The sequence below is a fragment of the Schistosoma mansoni genome, chromosome 6, assembly GCF_000237925.1.
Source record: "Schistosoma mansoni strain Puerto Rico chromosome 6, complete genome".
Taxonomy (NCBI): Eukaryota; Metazoa; Platyhelminthes; class Trematoda; order Strigeidida; family Schistosomatidae; genus Schistosoma; species Schistosoma mansoni.
This window is the reverse complement of record NC_031500.1, coordinates 8,442,687-8,468,237: the sequence shown is the minus strand read 5'-3', so window position 1 is coordinate 8,468,237 and position 25,551 is coordinate 8,442,687. Positions and strand designations below refer to the sequence as shown.

The 25,551-nt window shown below is 35.1% G+C and overlaps 1 protein-coding gene across 1 annotated transcript; it reads left to right on the top strand.

Annotated features, from left to right (window-relative positions):
* Positions 1-22,603, top strand: Smp_173330 (putative vacuolar sorting protein; the record flags this gene model as incomplete). The annotated part of the gene is made up of 13 exons (XM_018798168.1): positions 1-177; positions 210-306; positions 346-469; positions 1,908-2,082; positions 4,982-5,203; positions 7,017-7,100; positions 9,436-9,545; positions 11,042-11,677; positions 13,294-13,885; positions 16,106-16,327; positions 17,680-18,018; positions 19,672-19,815; positions 21,609-22,603. The coding sequence occupies 13 exons, from the start codon at positions 1-3 to the stop codon at positions 21,843-21,845; spliced, it is 3,159 nt and encodes a 1,052-aa protein (XP_018653136.1). The 3' UTR covers positions 21,846-22,603.
* Between the last annotated feature and the right edge of the window lie 2,948 nt (positions 22,604-25,551).

The window sequence follows — 25,551 nt, the reverse complement described above, 5'->3', positions numbered from 1 at the left end:
ATGATTGAAGGTATCATTTGGCGGTTGAATATAAAATGCATGTGCATAAAAATACGTGCCGCCGGTTTCAAGACATTGCGTTATGTTTCAATGATCTCTAAAGAGGATCAAGAAGGTCTTTTGGAGGAATGTTTATGCACAGTCAGACAGTACGCTTGTCAAATGGAATGCTGTCTGGTGAGTTATATAGTTTTTGAACTTCGTTGTAGGAAAAAAGATATTTGGTTGACGCTATACAACATGCTGCTAATATGCTAATGGAGATGAGAAATTATTCTTTGTCACCAAAAGCATACTATGAATTATGTAAGTTGCCAGATGTTTTTTTGAAGTTCCGTCGCTTAGATATTGTTGTTACAGACAAACTACGTACTTTGGAATCTTACCTTATCGAAGAACATAAGAGTGGACGCAAGGTTTCATATTTATATGAAACGGTTCAATATATTTCAAATATTCTTCCCAGATTGTAAGTTAATTAACTTTCGAGTGATTACTTTTATATTATTCGTCTCTATGTATAGTAATGCGGTCGTGAAAACCTGGTCATAACATTATAACTATTATAATGCGTCATATATTTTGCAAAAACTGGTTCCCAGTTTTATTTCACTTGCAACATTTTCACTCCATCGCCACAGAGCAAGCTTTGATGACGTTGGGCGTACACCTATCAATTCACTAGAAGTTTTAATCTAGTATCTTCAAATCAAACCAATAAACTTCAAGCGTCTCTGGTTAATACGTGTGCTGTCAGAATAACTGAAGAATTTTGCATTGTACACTAGCGTAGCAAAACAGCTGTTTCAGACCTTAACTCTGGCATACTCTGAATGTGACGGTAGTTTAGAATATGTTTGGTCTTTAGTACTTCATGAATATGCGATTAGAACGCAAGTTTCGCTAGTGTTATTATGATATTTTTACTCTCTGGTATACCTGTCTCAACCTCCCAATTATAAGTTCCAAACCAGCATATCCGTTGAATCTTATTCAAAGAGGGATCTCTGGATTGGATCTTTAGAGCTCAAATGATTTACTCAGAGATGTTTGACTCACACATGATACAAATAGATGCAAAACTTTTCAAAGCATTGTTCTATAAGCAATAGTAACATTTTTCTAACCAAACTGAAACTGTCACCCACTCTTTTTATTCGTTATTAAATTTATATCCTTTTTGACAATATGTGCAGACTCCGGTCTAATACGTACTTTTTAAAATAGATGAGAATTTTAAGTTTACGGATAATAATTCAAAACGGTACTTCCAATCTCTGTATTAAGTACGAAAGCTAACATAGAAGAGCAGTAGTATTCGTTTTATTCAGTGCTGTGTATAGTGTGATAAGGAATCAAGCACTCATATTTTTTCACAGTCGTGTTGAAAATTTGAGTCAAATTGTCCGCCCCATATTTGCACATGAACCATATTCTGGATGTGAAGGGTAGTGGTACTACCCGGTTGCCCAAACTTAAATAGGTGAAGCGGGGTTTGAACCATGAACTTAGTGGTTGAATGCTTAAACCACCAACCCGCCACATATGTGCTAGTGTTCTTTATGATTCCGTTTCACATATTCTTCTGTACTAGTATAGTGCATGGTCTTTTCTAGACGTTTCTTTTTCATCGCTAATCGCCGTGACCTTTCGCGCATGTAAATTACAGTTTGGTAGATAACCTTACTACAACCCATCCGAAGTTTTATATCTATCATTAAAGATAATAGTAACGATATTTAAAACATTGATCGTTGTCAGTTTAAGCCTTTTCATAAACGAATCAAATTTTTTTGAATTTGTGGTTCATTTTAGTGAACTTAGACCTAGTACGATGCTTGCCGATAATATTTTGATTTCTTGCATCCGTAGAAATGTTTACTAGTTCTTATCAAACATTTCTTCAGGTACTTACTTATTACTGTTGGAGTTTATCATATTAAATGTTCCGACCTGTCACGACGTGAAATTCTTCGTGATCTGGTAGAAATGTGTTCTGGTGTACAACATCCTACAAGAGGCCTCTTTTTGAGAAGCTATCTATTGCAATCACTGCGAAGTGATCTTCTTCCAGATATTGAGGTACTGTTTAGTCGTATCTGTATTTTATAACCCAGTTTGAATCAGATACTTATAAATACAATTATTATTATGGTTTTTCAGAAGTGTATTACCAGTAACTTTTCACATTTTTGTTCAGGTGCTTTCTAGGATCTATGCGGTGTCGTGTAGTCAAAATAACAGATATCATACTAGTTCTTTCACTTACAGGTGTAGCGTGTATATAAATATATACTTGCTTACGCTTGTTACCCCATGTGGAGGAGCATAGGCCGCCCACCAGCATTCTCCATCGAACTCTGTCCTGGACAATCCTTTCCAGTTGTTTCCAGTTACTATTCATCCTTTTGATGTTTGCTTCCAATAATCGGCGCAGTGTGTTCCTTGGTCTTCGTCTTTTCCGTTTCCCTTCACGATTACAAGTTAGCGCTTGATTCGTGATGCAGTATGGTGATTTCCGTAATGTATGTCTTATCCACTTCCAACGTCTTTTCCTAATTTCCTCTTGAGCTGGAAAATGGTTTGTTCTCTCCCACAATAGGCTGCTGCTGATGGTATCCGACCAACGGACATTGAGTAGTTTGCGTAGAGAACTGTATAAAAATACTTGTACGTTTTTGATGACGGTTGTGGTAGTTCTCCAAGTTTCAACTCCATACAGTAAAACTAGATAGATTGTGACTTTGATATTGGTTGACAGTTGTTTTGAGTTCCATGTGTTCTTCAACTGTAGGGACGCTACTCTTGCTATGCCAGTCCTTGCATTGACATATGCATCGCATCCTCCTTGTTAATCGATGATGCCTCCCAGGTACGTGAGAGTTTCCAGTTCTTCAATAGTTTCTCCATCAAGTTTGATTGAGTTGGTGTTCACTTTGTTGCATTTCAGGACCTTGCTTTTCCCCTTGTGTATTTTGAGGCTTACTGTTGAAGAGACTACTGCTATACCGGAGATCTTCATCTTCATTCGTTGCTACGTATGGGAGAGGAGAGCTAGATCATCTACGAATTCCAAATCGTCTAGTTGCATGCGAGCTGTCCATTGTATTCCGTGCTTCCCCCGAGATGTGGAGATCATCATAATCCAATCAACCACCTGAAAAAAGAGAAAGGGCGAGAGTTAACAGTCTTGTCTTACTACGGTTCCTACTTAGAATGCGTCTGTCAGCTATCTTCCATGTACGACTTTGCAGTGTAGTCTGTCGTATGTATTCCGTATGATGTTGACGATCTCAGCTACTCACTCCATAGTGCCGAACAGGGCTCCATAAGGTTTTCCTGTCGACTCTGTAAAACGCCTTCTCATAGTCAAGGAAGCTGGTGTATAGTGACGCGTTTCGTTCAATTGGTTGTCCGACGATGATCCGTAGTTTCGTAATTTGGTCTGTGCACTACCAGTCCTTAGGAAATCCGACCTGCTGATCTCGAAGTTGGGCGTCTACTGAATCTCTCATCTGGTTTAGCAACACGCTTTTGAAAGCTTTTCTGGTACTAACAGTAGTATGGAGTCTTTATAGTTTCTGAATTTGCTCAGGTCCACTCTCTTTGGTATCTTGATGAGATATTCTTATTTCTAGTATGTCGGCGCTTGTTCCTCCTCCAGTATATATAAACACACGTAGTGTAAATTTGTGTAATACCTATTTGCCACATTTTGATTGTATCACGTCAGAGTTCCCGATCTAGCTGACAGCTTCGAAAGAGGAGCATCAGATTTTTTTTGTCAATTTCATATTGCCTGATCATAAGTGTGCGTAGTATAGGTATATCTGTCTCTTATTCGCTTGGTATATTGTTATGTCCCGATAAGAATAATGAATGGTAACTTTTGGGATCCATTTATGGACCAATACTATGTGTATATTTTTTACCGTATAATTGTTAAATAACTAAACTATTCATATTCATGTCCCTCTTATGATGAGCTTTATTTTGAACTATGAACTATTATTATACGATTTACCATTCTTGAGTTATGCCCTGTCTATCATTTACTATCTCCCTCATTCACAGCCACATTTGACTAAAACTTGTACAAATGTTGTTTTTCCTATTTTATGGTACGATGTGGTCTGTCTGTCTGGTATATAAACCCAGTATGTTTGAAATAAAAGATTCATACCGCAGAGGCTGTTATTGGTGTTCTGGACTTAACTGGCTGGGCTAATCAGAAAGCAGGACCGATAAGTATTCTAGACCGCTCGCATGGGTTTTATGCATCATTGGTCTTATCGATAAATCACTGCTCTGTAATTGGCGGTATTATCACGTTGTAAATTAACAGGGCATCCAGGCGACAAGTTATAACATATATCATAGGCAAATTTACAACAAATCCGAATGTTTTAGGTCTAGGTATGCATGTGACTCGTTTGTTGGAAAAATCAAGGTGACGAGTCCATGCTTTTATGTAAATGTCTCATGTTAAATTGTTTATTTGATAGGGGGTTGTATTGTGTTAGTATTCATCATTGTACTAAAGCTAAACTAAAAAAGGATACAAAGAACATTGATTTTAAAGTAATAAGTACCTCAATATAGCAGTTGAGCAAGTAAACTGTGTATATTGAATACAAGTTTCGCTAGGAACAATAAGCACTGTGATTTCTTTACATTTAATTGACAGCTTCTAAATAAGACAGTACAAACGGCGTATTTCACCGTTTTTTACTGCATTATACAGATTACTTTGGTATTGCTAATTTATCTGTTATTAATTAATTATTATTATTGCTAATATTATTGATATTCCTAACTTCTGTTTCATTATATTTAGGACTCACCGTCAATACCTGTAGCTGTAAATGAAACGGAAAGTGGTAGTAACAAAAATAGTGGTAAATTATCACCTGGTGAGAATAAGTTAGATAATAACAATAACATTAATGATGATGATGGGGAACAAAAGATTTGTCAAAAGTCAACTCCTGTTTACTCACAAGGGACAATTGCTGATAGTATAAACTTCCTACTATTCAATTTTTCGGAAATGAATAAACTTTGGGTGCGAATGCAACATCAAGGACATACTAGAGACCGTGAAAAGCGAGAGCAAGAACGTCGAGAATTACGTATACTTGTTGGTGCAAATCTGAATCGATTATCTCAACTAGAATCAATTGATGTTGAGCGATATAAAACGGTAAGACCTTTAGTGTGTCTTTTTTATTCATGTTGATGTTCGCAAACATAAAACAATAACTAAATCGGTCTTTAGTCATCTCACCAGCAAAATTGAAAGTATAAAAGTCACCTTATGTAAAAACACCAGCAACATCACAAGTCTATTCTTAGATCTACTGTTGTCATTATTTTATAATCAAAAGGAATCATTTCAACAATGCCCTGGTACGGCCGAGAAAGGGGAGAGTCAGCTCTCTCTCGAAATGCTCTCACATGGCCACGTGCATACAACCATTGCCAGGGAAGTCCTACTCATTGCCTTCTCGCGGCGGGGGCGTTTTTGACGAAGTTGATAGGGCGGAAAGCGAACGTGCAGGACCCTGACTGGCTTGTTCGATACGGAGGATCCACCTAGGGGAGTTGGAAAACCCTAATTCCAAACCAATAGTGAACATGGGCTCAAGGATCCTTATAGAACGAATGACGTATGAATCTATTGTTGGTCGTTGGCTACCACGGGACTGCATCTCCTAACGTTACTCCACTGCCTTGTGGATTAGACCTTTAGGTCGAAGGTTCCGCGTGTGGCCCCCTAAGACAACCAACTGCTTCGGTTCGGGCACCCGGCAGTATCCCAGCCTGCACACAAATCGAATGATTTATGTGGCGCATATCTATTTGATGACTCTTTGTACCAATGTTTATATGTTTAAATAAATAAATAAAATAGGAAATAGAACTACTTAAAAATCTTCGTATTGTATATACGAGAGTAGTTGATTGAGTTTACATTTTAGCTTGTTGACAAAAGAATTTCAATGGTTGAACCAATTATTGTCTTTGGTGGGAAAAAAACTAGATTAAAAAGCTATTATGTCCCAATCCTTCAGTAATATCTAATTTTATTCATGAAATAATATATACTTCGGTTTGGGCGACCGGGTAGTATCATTAGCCCTCACAGTTAAAGTGTAGCCCATATTCAAATACCTAGTGAATGAGTTAATTACGTATTATATTTATGAAATATGACATAGATTTGTACTTAGCGCTGTCCATTATTATTACTGTACAGCTAAAGGACACTTTTGAAAATGGTAGAAGATATCATCAATAATAAATATATCTAATAGAAAATCCTAAACATACAGAGTTTACTTGTGTGTGCGTACCAATACACACTATCATAGATTTCAGTTTTGATCGCAACATGCTGATCAGAAAAATACAACTTAACAACTAAATCAATCTTCACCAAACTTAATTGTATCGTTTTTCTATACGTACTTAGTAGGAAGTCTTCTAAACACACCTTAGATTCGTTAGTCTTAAGCTAACTATCGTCTCATGCTTATTCTCAGCTCATATACACGTAGCTTAGTGGTAACGTTTTTAATTGGGCTACCAAATGACTTAGGTTTGAATTCCGCCAATTAGATTAGTTCCTAATAAATACAGACAAACATGAAACCCTCAATTTTAAAGATTAAATTTTAATTCACTAGTATTTTCACCATATTAAGCTTTAATTATCAGTATATCGTCAATCTTTTGGAATGATCGTCTTAACATATGACAATATAATTGAGGCTGGAATTACGGATATTTGAAGTCGTGCTCACTCTTGAATCTACCTTCTCTCTGAGAGTCCTGGGGCTGTATGTGAACACTACTAGGGAATCTTGAACAAACGGGAGAAAATAGCTGTCCTGTTTTCCTCGGTTTTCATTTATTTTCTAGAGAATTTCAATATGTTATGGAAAATATTTGAAAATTGATCTAATATTTGCAAACCACACAACCTAGTGTTTACTTAGCTGTCTTTATTTTAGCAAGTTCTACCACCGATTTTGGAACAGATTATTGAATGCCGTGATGTTATCGCACAAGAATATCTCATGGATGTGGTCATACAGGTAAGTTTGTATTTACAAGTCAGTAGACTATATCGTTTAGTTATGTTTACTTGTCTAAATAGACGATTACACTTGATTTGAATGTTGTTTGAAACTTCCCATTAATGTTTAGGATTACAATTGACCATTCTTTTTTTGGAATATGTGCATCCAGTCCGGATCGCTTCGATGTTGTCATTAATTCATAATCATTTTAAATAGAGATAAATGATGACTGGCAGTGGAATCCAGGACACGCGTTTCAAACGACCAATATGTGTAAATTACAATTCACCCCATTGCACAAGCCAGTAGCTATCTGAACTCAGTAGCTACGTGGATAACGCAATGGAGTTTGAAGCAAACGGTACTGAATTTAAGTCCCGGAGTAAACATAAACTCTGGGATGCTGGTACATCCAGCTAACAAGCCTCGGGACGAAACGCGCGTCATGTTTTCCACTGTTAGCCACCATCCATCTCTGCTTAAAATGATTACACTATTCCTAGAAGATCAAGTGTATGCTGATTCACATGAGGTTAAATTTTTGATAAAATAGTTACTTTGTTCGTCATTTGTGCGTGAATATGTCCATTTTCTTGAGTATGCGTTATAACTGGATGAAAGGTCAAAATTAGATTGATTTACTCATTATGGTTTTTATTCTACATTAATTCCGTTTAATGCAATTTGATGATCACTGAGTATAATATTTGTTTCGTTTTCTCCTATGACCTTTTATTCTGTATAACATACGACATTCTTGTATGAATTATTTTTCATATATATGACTTATTTTGATTATTCAAAAATGGGTGTACAAACCAATATATAAATGAGTATTTCCGACTAGACGGATCGCGATTGCTTGTACTTCTGGCTGTTTGCGGAATATATTTTCCCTACTTCGGACTTGGACTTCTCACTCTAGTTAGCGGGGTTGGGACGCATCAGAACAGCTAGCTTATTGGTCTTTGTTCGTTCTCAGATTAGGAAACTCGTAATCGTTTCAAACATAACATTTTAATCATTTGGAAATATCGATCGTAAATAACTAGAGCAATTTTTTTGGATGACTAAAGAAGACAACTTATTAGTTACTTCTTAATGTTTCTCTTCTAGAACCGGTGGAAATTCAAATCAGTTCCTCGGTGCTATTCTATTTTTAACGATTTGGAAAACACAACAAGATTTTCCAATATTTCACTTTGGTCATTCAGATATCCTTTTGTAAAAAAAGGGGGCTTAAAACGCCAACGTTAAACCGAATTTTTAAGTAAACATGTGATTCTAAACGTACTTCAACATTAAAGGCTTTTAATCATATGTCGCTAACTGATTCTGTTAACAGATTGATGGGCAAACCTATACAGAATTCAAGATAATTTATGAATATGTTTACCTCTGAATTAAAAGACTAAGTTTAAGGTTATGTATTACTCTTTGTTAAGGAATACTGGAAAAAACAAAACTGAAATCTATAACTGTCTGCTTGTTTGTTCTAACTATTAATCATTATATACTGTCCAATATGAAGCCGATCCACTTAACTTTAATAGTCATTAGTTAAGCTTAATTAAAACAGCTCAGTCAGCGAATCCTGAGTATAGACGAATATCACGTCCTGTACTTTTTAGCGATCAATTAATTCGTCTCTTTTATTCGATCTCCGCCTGTAGCTCTTCTAGGGCTACTGCCGGTCCCAAGCCCGGGTAAAAGAGGAGGGTTAGGCGTGGAGTCAGCATCCTCACCCCGTAGAAAACAACCTTGCTGAAAAAACGCTAATCAGAGTAAACATGTTATTGGATCTCTATCGGAAAGAGAATACCTTCTACATTGATAATAAACATTAGCCCACTAGTGACTAATTTAGGAAGCTAGCTTGCAGAGTTATAATAAGAAAGCTATGATTAGTGGAGTTCAACCATTTTAAGTGTGAGGTAATTACTCACAAATATCATTGGAAACTAGTTATGCGAAATGACGAATTGGTTGAGTTTCATTTCATATATATATATATATATATATATATATATATATATATATATATATATATATATATATATATATATATATAATTCAGTTATCTTCTTCATTGTCTTGAGCTTATGGCTAAAACGTAGTAATATGTGGGATTGTGAGACTGAATTATTGATCGCTGTGTTGATTAAGTCGTTCATCTGAACTATGTAGTAGTTATGCAGTATATTACAATCATTAACCAAGAATTCTGGAGAACATTTCTAGTTTGCCAGCCATAAATTACTCGTTTATCACTTAATCTTTTTTTATCACTCACTTCCCTAATCACCGGGATAGTCATTGTATTTTTCTTCAATTTTAATCCATTCAAAAGGTTTTTCCTGATGAGTTTCATTTGGCTACCTTACCTCTGTTGTTGCGTACTTGTAATCATTTACAAGTTGGTGTCAAACTGAAGCCGATTGTTTGCAGTCTTATCGATCGGTAAGCATTATGCTTTACTAAAATCAAAATGAAAATCCACTTACTATCATTTATATCATCGGTGACCTTTTTATTACCATAAGCTTCGCTTTTAAACACAACAACATTTTCTTTAGACTTTGAGTTCTAGTGGCCTTTTGTGTAATTTATATGTAAAACGTCGTGTTGTTTGCTTCTGCATGTTTTCGGCTTCTGTCCAACTTGTTTATGTTCTCATCTGCGTTACGTCGAGTTAAGTGTATAAATCTAAGAGCATTGGACAAGGAAAAACATGGTAGGCCGGACGATTGCAGATAGACCACACGCTGCCTCAAGGCTACATGGTAGGTTAGAAATACAAGAGTGTGTATGGTGTTATAAGTTATTTGTCTGAACAATTTTACGGCCTTAAATTTCTCTGGGTCAGTAAAGATGCACACATATACTCGCAAGTTGTCTACAATTTGGTTCGATTTCGGCCTTAAAGCTTCTTACCTATTTCTTAGTCATATCCTTTCGCATAGCTGGTTACGTCAAGAATTAAACAGTGCAGATTATTTTCATACAGGAGGCATAATACAGCTTCCTGTCAACTCCGTAAATTGTTTAATACTTTGAAGTTCAATACCTAGCCATATCGCAAAGTTTGATCAGCTAATTTCAAGCAATACTGATATGAAAGTTCTAATGACCATTTAAGCTTGTTAATATGTGATCCAATAATATAGTCTTTGAAACCCTGATTACCTAACTTGGCTTCAGCCAGTCGAATGTAATTTAGAACCTGTCAAATTTGTGAACGTGTTATCAAGTTGTCGCACTATATCACCACAGAAAAATGTGATTATCAGCGAAAATGTCAAGGTAGCATAATTATTGACAGTGGCAGTGTCAGTAGAAATGATTTGAGAAGAGAGCGGGAATTCTTGGAATTGAAAACGATACTTTTGAAACCATTGATTGAAAAGAAGACGAAGATTTAATACATCTGGGCTGTCGTGACCGATTCTTGCTCCTGTCACCCTAAGTTTCCAACTGGTTACGATAATCGTACAGATCACAGCCATTTAGTCTGAACCTACCAATACCTCTAAGCCCAACTATCAATGACTTCATGGATTGGCTTCGTGTCTTGATTTGGCTGCAGCTAACTTTATTTTAACCCGCTCGTACATTAGCGAACATTGTGCGTCAAGGTTAAAAATGGTTGGACAAACGTAACACATGTCCCAACTACCTAATAAACTGATTTACCGTCTAACTTAAACACTCCTAATCTGACGATCGCAGCATATGAAAGTCATTTTTTGTAGGCATTTCCAATCACATGCGAGTAGCTTAATTTTAGCAGACATCAAAGTATTATTACTTCTAGCTTCTATAAAGTAGGTATGACTCAAATCATATAATAAATACTATACTGAGTTACACTAACTTATACCATTCACTTACATTGATTTGTTATACATTTCACTTAATTAGTTTTGTTATTTTGTTTCTTACTTACTTACTATTAGTTTGTCCAAACATGTAGCTAATGAATTAGAAGCTGGACGTGAATTAAAAATTGAAGTATCATGCAATAACTACTCACCAATTAAAGCAAAAACTTCTTGTAATAATATCAACGGTAATGATGATAATAATAATAACGGCAATCATTCTTCTCTACATAATGAAGAAGACATATCTTCATCAACAGTTTCTGATGTTCAATTAAAAAATTCTGATCAAAATCAAGAGAAAATAATAAAGAATGAAATGAATGTAACAATACCATCGAGTTATACTACTTCTACTAATATTGACCAAACTTCTATGTCTGCTGCATTGTCAACAAAAACAACCACCACAACAACTGATCTTTTCTCATTATTCTTCTATGAAGTGAATCAAATTATTCATGCACGTTTAACATTATGTGAATTAACATTAAATAATTTACAATTATCATCATCTAATAATAATATGAAAACTCGTCCTACAATACAAACTGTAGCATTAATGAATGGTTTACCATTAGAAGATATTCCAGCATTCTATTCAGTTTTAGTTTATTTAGCTATGATAATTCATCCAAATAATTGTTCTTCCTTAATTGATATTTGTTTAAACGCTACAGCAGATGCATTGAATCATGTTGGTCTAGTTCTGTAAGTTGAAAAAAACAGAGAAACAGTTGTTTTTTCCTAATTGAAAGTAATCAACAATGCTTTTAGACTATTTAAGCTATATATAGTTGAAATCATGAGTCGATTGAAGCTAGACCACCGTAGAAAACCTGGAAGCACTGGACGGCCGTTTCGTTCTATTGTGGGACTCCTCAGCAGTGCGCATCCACGATCCCGCCTCGCAAGATTCGAACCCAGCACCTACCAGTCTCGCGCCAGAGCTATAGTTGAATATTTGAACGTATTGATTTGAAAAGATATAATGATGATCATTAACAACTACTTATACATATATCAGATTTTAACTTCTATAGGAATTCTATCGAGAAATTTGCTTTGATTTATGTATGAACTATTTTCATTTTAAAAACATATTATTAGTAGAATAGATGGATTATAACTAGCTGTAAAATCCAGAGCGCGTGTTTAGACGTTATCGGAACTCGAAAGCTTGATGTAAATGCATCCAAGTGTTGATGTACACTCTGGTACTCGGACTCTGTACCTTTCGCTTCAAGTACCTAAAAAAATTATACACTGATCCAGGTGGCCACAAAATGAACATTTACCGACAAACACTTATCGAAAGTCAGTCAGAAATATTAAGAACAGAGTATTTCAAACTCTTGATATCAATAATATAAACATTTACTATCAAGTTGATCACTCACTATCGTCGCATGATTTTGCCATTACAATTAATATTAGCTTTGTGAGTCAAGATTCATCTTCAGTTGTAATTAGTACTGTGACGAGTGATTTAAAGCCGAGTTTGTCCAGTTCCATTAACCACAATTCTCTGCTTGTTATTTCCATGGGGAGGGATTTAGTGTTTGCTATGTTATCAATGAAACATCAGTGAAATACTACTTTCACCAGTAACAAATTTATACAAGTGACTGATCAAAAAATTTCATTTTCCATTGTTTTTTAATAAGATGGTAATGATTAGTTGGTTCATTTCAAGGACATAACGACAGTTACGCGGAACCATGAGTTTTAAAACATATTAAACATGATAAGGTCAAACAGTTAATACTTTATATAGAAGAGGTTTGATCAGAATCGTGCTTTATAATTAATTATGTGTATTCGTAATTATTTAATTCGAATGTTGTTCAGTAATGTTTACGTTTCATGTCATTTATGACAGCTCTGATAAAAACATGATTTTATTAGTCAGTCATCGATAGCTTTTGTTTCTGTCAAATGGTTGGAGATAATCGATAGCCAATATCATAGAATGAAATTGTCAAGGCAGATACTTTCTTCCTATAGGATTGGAATGTTTACATGCTTGTATTATGAAGACATCCAGTTCGTAGCTCTGATTAAAAATGAATTGTCGAAAACCTTCTGAACCGTAACTGTATTATTTAACACAGTAGTGTTGATTTATATCCCTTCATATTGAGTGTCTCCATGAGTGCTAAAATCTAATGTACTAGGATGTATCCAAATGTTTTTCAACCAAAATTGTCCTAGGTTTTTCCGCTTTTGAAAACTGTATTACTAATAATATTAATTCAGAAACGATAATCTAAGTATATATATATATATATATATATATATATATATATATATACATCTATTTACAGAATACCTCCAGGATCTTCATTATCACGTGATTTACTTCGCCTCCTGTATCTACCATTAGATGGTTCATTTCCCCAATCAATGAGTGGTGTTCATCGTATAAGTGCTCCTGTAACATCACTTAGTGATTTACGCACAGTGCTAGGAATGTCCGGATTTCGACGTTTAGTTTCATTATTAGATCCAAAAACTACCAAATGTCGATTAGCTTATGATCTATTAAATGCTGCTTTAGAACGTGATCAACGTCAGCGTCAAATGTTACAATTTACTCAAAGTATTAGCAAATATGATGCAAATAAAGGTTCATCATCATGTGCTCATTTTTCATCACGTTTAACTACTGAAGCAGATCTAGATAATTTATTTGAATTAATTGATGGATTGTTAACAACGGATCCTAATTCATGTGAAGATCCAAATGAATTCATTGATGCACAAAGTTTAATAGCTGGTATGCTGCATATTCTAGGACCAAGTCCTAAAAGTCTAGATCCAGATATATGTTTCAAATTGTTTACAAAAGCTCAATTACGTTTAGAACAAGCTGGACATGCAATTGTTCGTTTCAATTTTCCTGCACTTGTATTTCAGGTAAGATGTATACAAACGTAAGAATGAGTTTTCGTTTTGATTCCTAAAATTTTTTCGGTTCATGTTCACGTTTATGTAATTTTTCTTTAAATTATGACTATTATTAATGTTATCATCATTGTTATCACTTGATGAAAAAATTCAAACCCTAATCTTTCACATAATGCTTATACTCTTATTACTTCTACCACTATGGGATTTGAATCGGCAACTGCATCTCTGTGCTAATGTGGTATGGCAACCCGAACTGATGTACGTACGTACGAAGTTCTACTTTGTAACTGACTGACTGATTTGAATTTGTTTATGTTCGAAACAAACGAACTCTGTCCCTCTTAAAACAAGAGATAGACACGGTTAATTACTCTGCTTTCTACTGTTGAATCAAACTGGGAAATAGTTTGTTTTATGTTAGCATATGTTAAACACCGCGTTGAACATTTTGAAGGTTTCAGTTATAATAGTAAAGATACTGGACTATTTCTAACATCTAAAACTAACAAAATATTTTCCTACGTATCCGAAGTTAATCAGAAGAATTCAGAATGACGAACTAATCGAAACAGAAGTGTGGAGTAAACATTTTTGATGAACATGAGAGTATGCTTGCTGGGGATGTTAATATTAGGTTATAAAAGGATATTGGTATGTTTATGTATTTATCTAAAAATCTGCTATACAACTAGTCTGACTAAGAGTGTTCGGTAAAAGTATACTCTAGCAACGAGCCAATCAGAATCAACTACATGACTTTTAGGTTTTTGCACTAAATTCAAATACCATGTTTGACGAGCAGTAAAAATACTTTTGTGTATTGCTCAAAAGTTTTAAAATGATAGCGAAAAGTTGCTTTTTGCCACTATGGAGTAAAAATGTTTATGTCAGACGTATCAAATGCCTAATTTTATTTCTTTCAATTGGATATAGGCAGATCGACCTCATTCTTAAATCTTAACCGTAAACCCTTGATTCCGAAACAAACCTATACTCGGTGGTGGTGGTACTACATTTTATGGACTAACGAATCACATACGACCTCATATATTTCTAAGTGAAATTCATTCATCTATCTATCAACAAAGTATTGTTACTTTATTGTCTGATATCAGTTCATGATTAAAACCTCCAACCCCAAATATTTAACCGTAACTTGGTACAATACTCAAACTCTTAAAAATCTGTTTGATTCCTTTTGAGGAGTTTTAGAATATAGACAAACTGTATCCATTAGGACGAGTTTATATTTTATTGTTTCTTTTTAAATTTACAGGCAGGTTAGCCTGTAGACAATAAACTTATTAATTGTGTAAAGCCTATTTACTGCTTATTTTTTCCATAAACTATCCATTTATAGAAGCTGTTTTCTGATTGTCTAAGGACTAGTTGGAAATTTGTTGCGATTGTGTTTTTCAGTTCGTCTTCATAAAGTGTTTTCTTGCGTTAAGTAAAAGAGCTTTTGTATTAACAGTTTATATATTATGCAATCTATTAATTTTTTCGATTTTAATAACGGTCATTTTTGATTAATCTTATTCGTTATGCCGGTCGAATCGGTATGATTTTTATTTTTTCTGGTTAGCATTTTTTTAGCGAGTTAGTTTTCTACGAGACGGGGTCGCTAACCCTATGCCCAACCCTCCTCCTTTATCCGGGATCGGGACTGGCAGTAGCCCCCAGAGGGGCAACAGGCGGAATTAAATTGGTATGATACAGTACTGAAAGTATTGAGGTTGTCGGATTGGTGTTTTGACTACAGGACATATTCGTAAATACTAAATAAATAAATTCTGAAAGATAGAACCATTAGGCTAACTGGCTAAGTATATGAACACAATTAAACATTAAAGCTTTTGTTTGCCTGTTCAGGTTATCCACAATATTTTCAACGTTCCATAAGTGTGTTGAATATTTTTCCCTTCATTTAGGGCATAAGTACTATTATTTTCACTAAAGATTCCAGTTTAAGAGTCTGGAATTATTTACAACTATCTGGTATATAACGCAGCACACCTCAACCTAGTTATCTACACAAAATATTTGGTCAAAAGTTGTGTACAACTGTAAGTTGTCAGCATCATAAATGACATAAGTAAACTTCACTAGACAACAACCAATGATCATTCATCATTTCTTTCTTCTGTAACCACCATCAGAAATTTCTATTTTAATAAAATTTTCATTAATGCTAGTTTTATTATTTGAATGTATTTTGTTTGTTAGAGTCTTCAATTAATACAAACATATTATGAATTACGTAATCAAAATTCCAATTGGGAAGAGAGTGTTACAAATGTAGTGAGATTTTGTCACCGTTGTTGTACATGTTTAGTAGCAGCGGATGCATCTGAATCAGCCTTACGATTGTTTTTGTACTCAGCACTGGTGATTGATAAAATACAATTTACCAATCAAGAATCCATGATATATGAGTTTATTTCACAAGTGAGTATTGTTTTTTTGTATGTGTGTACGCTGTGTTTTCCCCACAGTTTCACTGTCATATGGTTCCAATAAATGAAACTTGTTAAGCAGTTAGGTATAGGCAAGAATCTGTATCTATAAATCAGTCTAATGATGATAATACTCTCTAGTTCTTTAACTGTCAGTAGACAAGATGAGATTCACATGGGTATGACTTTCAGGCTATATATATAATTTTTAGTAAGGGTTTGAACAAATTAGTAGCTATCTAGACTCAGTAGCTCAGTGGATAACGTGTTAATGTTGTAAATAGAGCATACTGGTTTTGAGCTTCAGTCTGGATATCAACAGTGGGATACAGGTATACCCGGCTGACGAGTCTAAAGTTGGACGAACCATGCATTCTTAATTGCACTGCTAGTCACAATCCATTTATTCTCTAGTTTCTGGTTGTATGTTGACTATCTTAACTAGGAAATCAAATCACTACTAGAATTTCAATTCCATTTAGATCTTTACCATCAAATGGTTTCTATATAGAGATAGCTCAACTTACTGTCCTATTCCTAAGTCCGTGTATGTTTTCTATTAATATTTGAAACATGTAGCTACTTAGTTTATGGTTATTTCATTAAAAGATAAAACACTAAACAAGTTGGTAGACCTTCTTTCTAAATTATACAGAAGTTAATGTTTTATGAAATGATACTTGTTGACTGGGCCCCATGCAGAGTTATGTACAGACTACTTGGTTTGATTCCGCATGATTATCATAATCAGTGGTTGGAGTTGCTGGGTGACATCTCGGAATCGATTACAATAGCGCAAATCCACTCTTCTCAAATCATTTTGCATATGTCTAAACTTTTCTACAACTATTGATTCTGTTATTACTTTTACAACTCTCACATTTCACTCGGTTGATGTAATGTGGGAATTTAAACACATTTATAATTATTCTAGGTGTCCACCTCTGTTATGACTGACAGATTCTGTTGAATACATATTTAATACTTCAGATAATCAACTTTCAAGCAGTAGATCATGGGTTCAAACTATATATATATAAAATCTCAGTTTAGACTGAGATTCCTGGATCTGCACTACTGAGGAGTACCATACTAGGACAAAGCGGCCATCCAGTACTTTCAGGTTTTCAATGGTGGTTTAGCTTTGATTGACTCGTGAATTCAACTGTTAACATTTTTTGTATATGATATCCATAAAAATCATTTTGTTCACTAGTGAATAATAATTTTACTTACCTTCCACATTTATACAAATTAATCATAATGAATGCCAGTCACTTTTCAATCAAATTCAATTCTTTGTCCAATCTCTTTTTCTATTGTTCTTCTGTATTTAATTTTTAGGCGCTTACACTTTACGAAGAAGCTGTTTCAGATTCTCATGCACAAGTTGAAGCAATTGCATTAATTACTAGTACCTTATATCAAATTAATTGTCTCACTGGTGATAATCAATCTACATTACGTACTCAATGTACACGAGCTGCAGCACGTCTACTACGTAAACATGATCAATGTCGAGCAGTTTGTGCAAGTACACATTTATATTGGCCAACTAAACCATTAATTAGGAAAGGAATTAAACCAAGTCTACTTATCCCTGTGACAGATAATAATCCAGAAATTTCAACTTATGCAAAATTATCTGAAACGGAAGAATTATCAGATGAATATTACAATAAAGTAATGGGATAAAATAATTAATTTTTTATTTGTATTTTATGTCTTACATTTTATTAATATTAACACGAACGTTCAATGATTGGTCTCAATCTCTTACATAGCCATTAGCTTGATATGGTAGTCCAGATTAGATATCATAATGCATGGATCGAGTTACATTGTTTGGAAAAACCGTCGCCGAAGGTCCTAACACGCAATCAGGTCAGTTAGAGAATGGTAGTACCAACAGGAGCGAACCTAGGAGCGGTGGTATATTCGCACTCCTAACTGCACTAGGGTTTTTCCTTTAGATAATGTGCATCTATCTTCTCACAATAGGAAGAGTCTTCAGAAAGTTGGCCGGAAGAAATCTCGCCTAACCCCACTGGTTTCCGTAGCCGATAGTAAGACTTTTAATTTTGAGAGCTAGTGCACCAAGAGTTACTATCAATAAGCCTGTTCATAACCAGCATCGAGCAGTTGTCCATTGGGCTCTGCAGTTACTTTATCAAATTACGAAGATCACAATTAATAACCCAGTTATAGTTTCGGTATGAGCGACCAGTAAGTGATGGCCGCTCGCAAATCTTTTAACAACACTTGAATAATTCCAATCACATTTTATTTCGATTCCAATAATTACTATATTCTGTTTAGTTGTGAGGTAACATTTATTGTATTGCATCTTTAATTACTTTTGACTTGATTTGAGTACATTGATATGTACGATTAGTCTTGTCAGTTCTACAAGTAACCTGTATATTTACAGAAATTACTCATGAAATTCCCAAAAAATATAGCTGGCTGGCCGACTCTAAATGAATATTAACACTTTAATCTTGTATACAAGTTTCATAGATGTGTCATACCGCATTATTATAAAATATCAGACCTGTAAAGCTTACTGTTCAATTTAGTGTTGTATTTGTTGTTTACATGGAATTGTTGGGGATAGTAGATCCCCAGAAATCATCTGGTGAACTTCTTATTTTTGTAATTTAATTTTGAAAACTTGTATTTTTCATTTCCTTCCCAATAGCTCCCATTATTAGCTTCAGCTCGTGTTGCCCACCTAGAAGAACCTTAAACATCATTGATTCGTTCTCCTGGTCTGGTTATGGAATTATTTATTTTCCCGGTTGGGTCTTATCTTGTAGCAAACAGGGCTCAGACGCAGAGGAATAGTTTAGCTTGTCTTGTTGTTGAGTTGTTAACTTTCGTTCTGCTCGACAGTCCAAGGTGATATCTTAATCCCTCGAATATTGCAGAAATGCATGCGAATATACATATGATAACACTATAAAGAAATTATGCATCGAATGAAAACGTTGGCGACTGCATATACGCTTAATAGTTACATTACTAAGAGGAGTTATATCGTTTTCAGTTGATCCTTGGTTTGATAATCGACATTATTTGACTTAAACCACGTTGCAAAAAACACTCAATTTCATAAAGCGTGAATCTTTACTTGTCAAATTTAAAAATATTTATCAATTTTTGAAAAAGAAAGGTAGTTGGATAAAAGTCTTTACAGTATCAACAAGATGATTTTCAAAATGAATCCACCGGATATCGACAATATTCATGCCCTGCCATCATATTTATTTTTATATGAGTTATTATACCAATTACGTATTAACAGTATATTGGTTACCGTGTTTTCATTTGTAGTTACGTGATCCAAAAGGTGTGATTTCATGCCTAGATCGAGCGGCTCGATTTGCCAAAGAATGTATGGATACTGCTGTTCGTGCACAATTATTTATTGATATTCTTAATCTATCCGTCAATCTTCGTTTATCTGGTTGTGAACAAGTAAGTATGATTTTATCATTGTTATCTTGTCTTTTTATTGCTATAGATAAATATTAATTTAATATTTTATTTGTAAACTATTCGGGAGTAAATCACATGGATTACTTAACCCATGCTTAAACTGTCACTTTAACCATTAAATACATTTTCCGACCAGTGTTTACTTGACCATTACATTTTATGTTTGCTTAAAACTATCCACGAACATAAAAGAACGCACGTAGGAAGGACTGTAGCTAGATGTTAAGGAACAAAAGGATTTTAAGATTTCAGTGTGATTATTTTGGAATTGCTCTACGCTTAAAGAACAAAAATGGTCACCTGTCGATCTATTTTGATAAGTCTTATCGATCATAGTATTTATTTAGTACTGCCGCTCCTGACTGTTTCAAGTCTCTACGTAAATTTGAAAATGTATTATCTATCAGAAACCACTAATTTATTCTATAATACCTTGTATAGGCTCAACAAATGATTCTCCACAACTAATTATTAAAATATAATAGATAATGTGTTGGTCAAAGTACACCGTGACCAACTAAGTAACGAAGACAGACATATCCAGCTTTACTATGCATGTGAAATTGATTCCACTCTGGTTTCACTTACCGACTGGCTGCTCGTAGCTTAGTATTAATAAACTATTGTTTAACCTAACTCGATTATCGACCTGTTGTCGAATGATCGTGTCGATTCGCGTATCACGTAATTCACTATCATAGTCTAGTGATCTATTAAGTTTATTGATGAAGTATCCAGTCTATCTAGTGTGTTATCAAGGAACCCAGTATCGAGTGCAAGGCTTCCGTTATGCCAATGGGATCGAGAATATTTTTGTTTTCCAATTTCTCGTCCTTTGCTCTCAAATTATCAGGAGTTAATTTCTTGTCAAAATTCATACTCGTTCATAGTGGGTTTTTTGTGGCATATCATGATGACCCTCGTGAGCTATGATGGTTGAAACACTTGTTCCTTTAGGTCCTACTGTCCTATGCAGGTCAGTTGTACAGCAGTAAGACTGAAAGTAGCAACTTATGGTAACCCATCTGACTTCAATGAAATATAGGTCACTGGTTTAATCTTATATGTTCTTAATCGTGTCACATTGACCAACGGAATAATAAAAATTAGATACGAAATGCCTTTGAAACGGTCTATTTGCAGATAAACCAGAAGGGAACAAATATGTGTAATATGAATATCGGTCTGAACTAAAGTTGTACACCTGACGCAACAGTAAGATGTTTTCCACAGACAACTAGTATACTGCAGCCTTTCTATGATGGGACCAAGGCTAAGAAAGGCCGACCTTGAAAATAAAACGCATCATCTTGTTCTACAAATTTCCGTCGCCGTCGATGAGTTTTTAAAAGGACAAGAGGTAACACACCTATAACATTCACAAAACAAGCTGTTTGTAACTGGCCTCAAAAATTTGTTTCCTTAAGCCACGCTTCCAAGTCTTTAGGACCACTCCCAACACGGAATCATTTTTAGGTACTTCGAGTAGTATCCCTTCACTGTATGTAGGGAGCTGAGAAACGATATCCGCTATCATACTTCTGACAGAGCCTGAGATCAGCTTACTTATGGTGCTCAAATTCATATTTTGACTAAACAATAAATGCACTGAATCACTTAGTGAACCAACGATCACAATTAAAGATGGTTCCTATTTTCATTTGATTATTACCAGTCAGTCTTGTTTATCTTCCTGTTACAATTGTTTTATTCTATTTATACTTTTCACTTACAAATATATTTTCTCCATGCTCTGTTGTTTTTTTTTACAGATAACTGATGACCGAATAAATGATACCATTAGTGACATTAGGAATTTACTGAACAGTTTAGAACCATCTCCTGTCACTGATCACATAACAGTACATTTTAAGAATACTTTAAATTATATACGATATGAACAACAGACTACTTCTGCTAAAAGTGATCCTGTCAACGTTAATGTTGATACTAATCCCGATGTTCAGTCATTAAGTAGCAAACTATTTGCATCTGTTCAATTATACTGACAGAATAGTGCTGTTTACCATTATTAACATTCTTATTACATAATATGTAATAATTTAGTTCAGAAAAACAACTGACATTTTTTTTCTTTTCGAAAATGCAACTAATGACTACTAGTCTCACAGGATCTTGTGTTTCTACATGTTTTGTGGGTGTATTTTCATTCCGAGTGATTTAACAGAGAGAAAATGATAGCAAACGGTGATCATTCAAATCATTTCGATTCAACTGCTTTATATATATATACATATATATCACAAAAATCCGTCTTCCTTTGGGGACCGTCATACGTTGTCTGTCATAGATATATATCGTGTACACAGATACATATAAATAACACCTCATGTATGATTGGTGATTTAGGTGTTCTAAACCTGCATTTTGATTTCCCTCAATTTCAACAATTATGTAGCTTTCATTTATGGTGACAAAGAAATTGTGTTTCTATGCTAAACTTTCTTGACAAATTTATGTTGTCTTTTGTGTAGACATTTATAATTTACCACATTGAATGAATACTATTTCTATGCTTTCTTCCTTTCCAAAGAATCATTTGTGTGTCTGTCTGTTTGTCAAACTCTTTTTCTGACTGTCCATTCCTATTAAATATGTTGATCTTTACTTCACTAGTCATATAAAAAGATGATTTCATTTTTTCTTAATTTGATTTAAGTACCTACGATTTGAATAAATGTTACTTCATGAGTAGATTCATTTGATTTTTTCTATAAAAATAAAATAGTATGTTATTACATTAGTCATTATTGTGTTACTGAACCGTTTCATCTTTTTAAGTAATGTGCGTGAGGGTATGTTGTACCGTGTTCCAATTTCCCTTTTGCAATGAAGCTACAGTATAAAATAATAGGAACAACGTTGTGCTTCTTTAATACAGTAATTTGATGAAAATAGATTCGGTTACCTTCTTGATTTGAATATGATTAGTCGACTAACTTTTATGCGAGCATTTAACTAACGAATCAATCAAATCACTTCCAGAAAAAAAATCAGAGATATTGTAAACCTTGATTCGTTACGTTTAGAGACAAAAGAGAAATACAAGGTGTCCTTCGGTGAATTATTTTATACTCACGTACTTGCAAGATTGAGCTTTGTATTTGAACACTCACTTTTAGCTTAGATATACTATCAGCGACTTCATAGAATAGTATTATGTCCTACGGCAAATATTGAGGATTGCGCAACTTTTTTAGGGCAATTTTAATTTTGTAATGCACGCTTGATTAATGCATCAAATATATTATTAAAATTTGTAATCATTTGAATCATCGGCTAAAAAAATGAACCTGGAGATAACCAGTTGTGATATGGCGAGTAATAACTTAATCAATCAAGGTGCAAAAGACATATGAGATCGATTTCTTTTTTTTCGTTGTATGCGCCATGTATTCACAACTTAAGAAGGATTACAGATGCTTAGTTATATAATATGCTAAGTGTATGTTCACACCAATCCATTGCTGCTACCTTGAAGTGGTGGTCGAGCTTGCCTATCGTGATGAACCAATCGGGCTATAGTGGCTCGAATAATCGTTCCTCAAGGTCCTACCATGCCAGACAGGTCGGCTGAAGAACGGTAAAACTAAAAGCAGCAAACCCAAGATCCGAGGGCGAAGTCTTACTACTGACTGTACAGAGGTGTGATGGCAGTAATGTGTTTCCTTCAGACAACCAGCATAACAGCGATGCTATCTTCCCACAAAGAAGGGTGGGGTTACATAAGGTCGACTTTAAAAAAACACCTTGCATTATCCCACGGATTCCTGTTTCCGGCCGTTAGGTCCCAACAAGTACGGGGCTAACACAAAAATTACCCACAAAGCGGTCGTGTGTGACTGGCCTCAAGCAGTTGTCGTTTTGGCACTGCGGTCACTCTCAGGTTACTAAGACCAACTCTAACCTAATTTCCTCTTCAGGTGCCTCTAGAAGAACCCTACCACGGTGTGGGCAACCGAAAAGTGAAAACCGCCCTTTAAGAGAACTCAATACCATTGACTCACAGTTAGTTATTGAATTATTATCGTTAAATACAACTTAGTTCACTTTAAACCAATTTCACCGTTGATTGGACTGCAAATAAATTATATGAAAGGTGGTTTATTCCCAAATTATTTCGATCTATTTTTGCGAGTCAAATAAATCATTATCACTTATCTTTGGTTTTACAACTCGCGCCTTTTCTCTTGTGTTTTAGTTGATATGTAGATTCAACCTGTGTTTATTAGAAGCGGCTAGGCAAATCGAATCGAGCGTTGAATTAGAAAACATTTCAAGTTGTGCATAGCACAAACTTTTTAATCTGGATTTTTCGAGCCAATTACATTGGTCTAGAAAATTATTTTGCAATGACAGCAATCCGCTACCAAGTATGTTGATTAACAACAGATTTTTTTTCAACCTGAAAACGAAGGATTCTGAGTAAAATTTGTAAACCGCAAATTGCAAACTCGTTCATTACAACATATGCATGGTTTAAAGATTTCGTTCACCAATATTCTTGTTTAAAAAATATGTAAGAGAAATTTTAATAATAACATGATTTGTCAACGACAGTGATATCCTACCAAATTTATAGAAAGATTATCGTTAACTTCTCGCAAAGTAGAATTGTTACTAGCCAGAATTAACACGTCTCAATTCTATCTAGCGTTTACACACCAGTAACATTATTATGATGCAGTCTTCTGACCACTAAAAGCAACTATGCAGGCATGTTCGGAATGCGATTCTCTCCCTCAAAGTGCAAAATGTTACTTCAGGACTGGGTTGCATCGACACCTGAACTAATGATAGAGAGTGAAGTAGTTGAGCGCGTTGACTGCTTCACTTATCTTGGGAGTCTCATCAGCCCTTGTGGTCTGGTGTGTGACGAAATCTCAGCACGGATACAGAAGGCTCGTCTAGCTTCCGCTAACTTGCGTCATTTATGGCGTAGGCGAGATATCCGTCTAGCAACCAAAGGACGTGTTTACTGTGCAGCAGTTCGTTCCGTCCTACATTATGGCAGTGAAACATGGCCGATAGGAGTAGAGGATGTTCGTAGGTTGCTAGTATTCGATTATAGGTGTCTTCGAAGCATTGCTGGTATATCCTGGGACCACCGGGTAAGTAATGCAGTTGTTAGGAAACGGGTACTAGGTAATGATGGCAAATCGATTGGTGAAGTAGTGAAACTTCATCAGTTGAGATGTCTGGGACACGTGTTACATGTGCCCATTCACCGACTGAACCAACGTGCAATGCTTTGTGGTGTAGGAGTAGGTTGGAATAAAGCCAGGGGCGGCCAAACCAAAACGTGGCACAAATCCATGAAGTCGCTGACAAGTGGACTGGGCCGTGTTGGTAGGTGTAGACTACCTGGTTGGGATTCGCGAGATGATAGCAATCGATGGTTAGAGACCTTGAATGACATGGCTCAAAATCGTTTGCAATGGCGAAGGTGCATACACTCTTTGTGTTCTCCCAAATTCTAATCTTTTGAATTCTTAATGTCCCTTCCTTTTTTCTCTTTTCAAATTTATCTCACTGTATTATACTCCTTGAATAAAATCTTCAAACCCTAATCTTTCGGATTACTGCTTATCCTCTTACTACTTCTACCACTATGGGATTTGAATCGACAACTGCATCTCTGCGCTAATGTGGTATGGCAGCTCGAACTGATGTACGTACGTACGAAGTTCTACG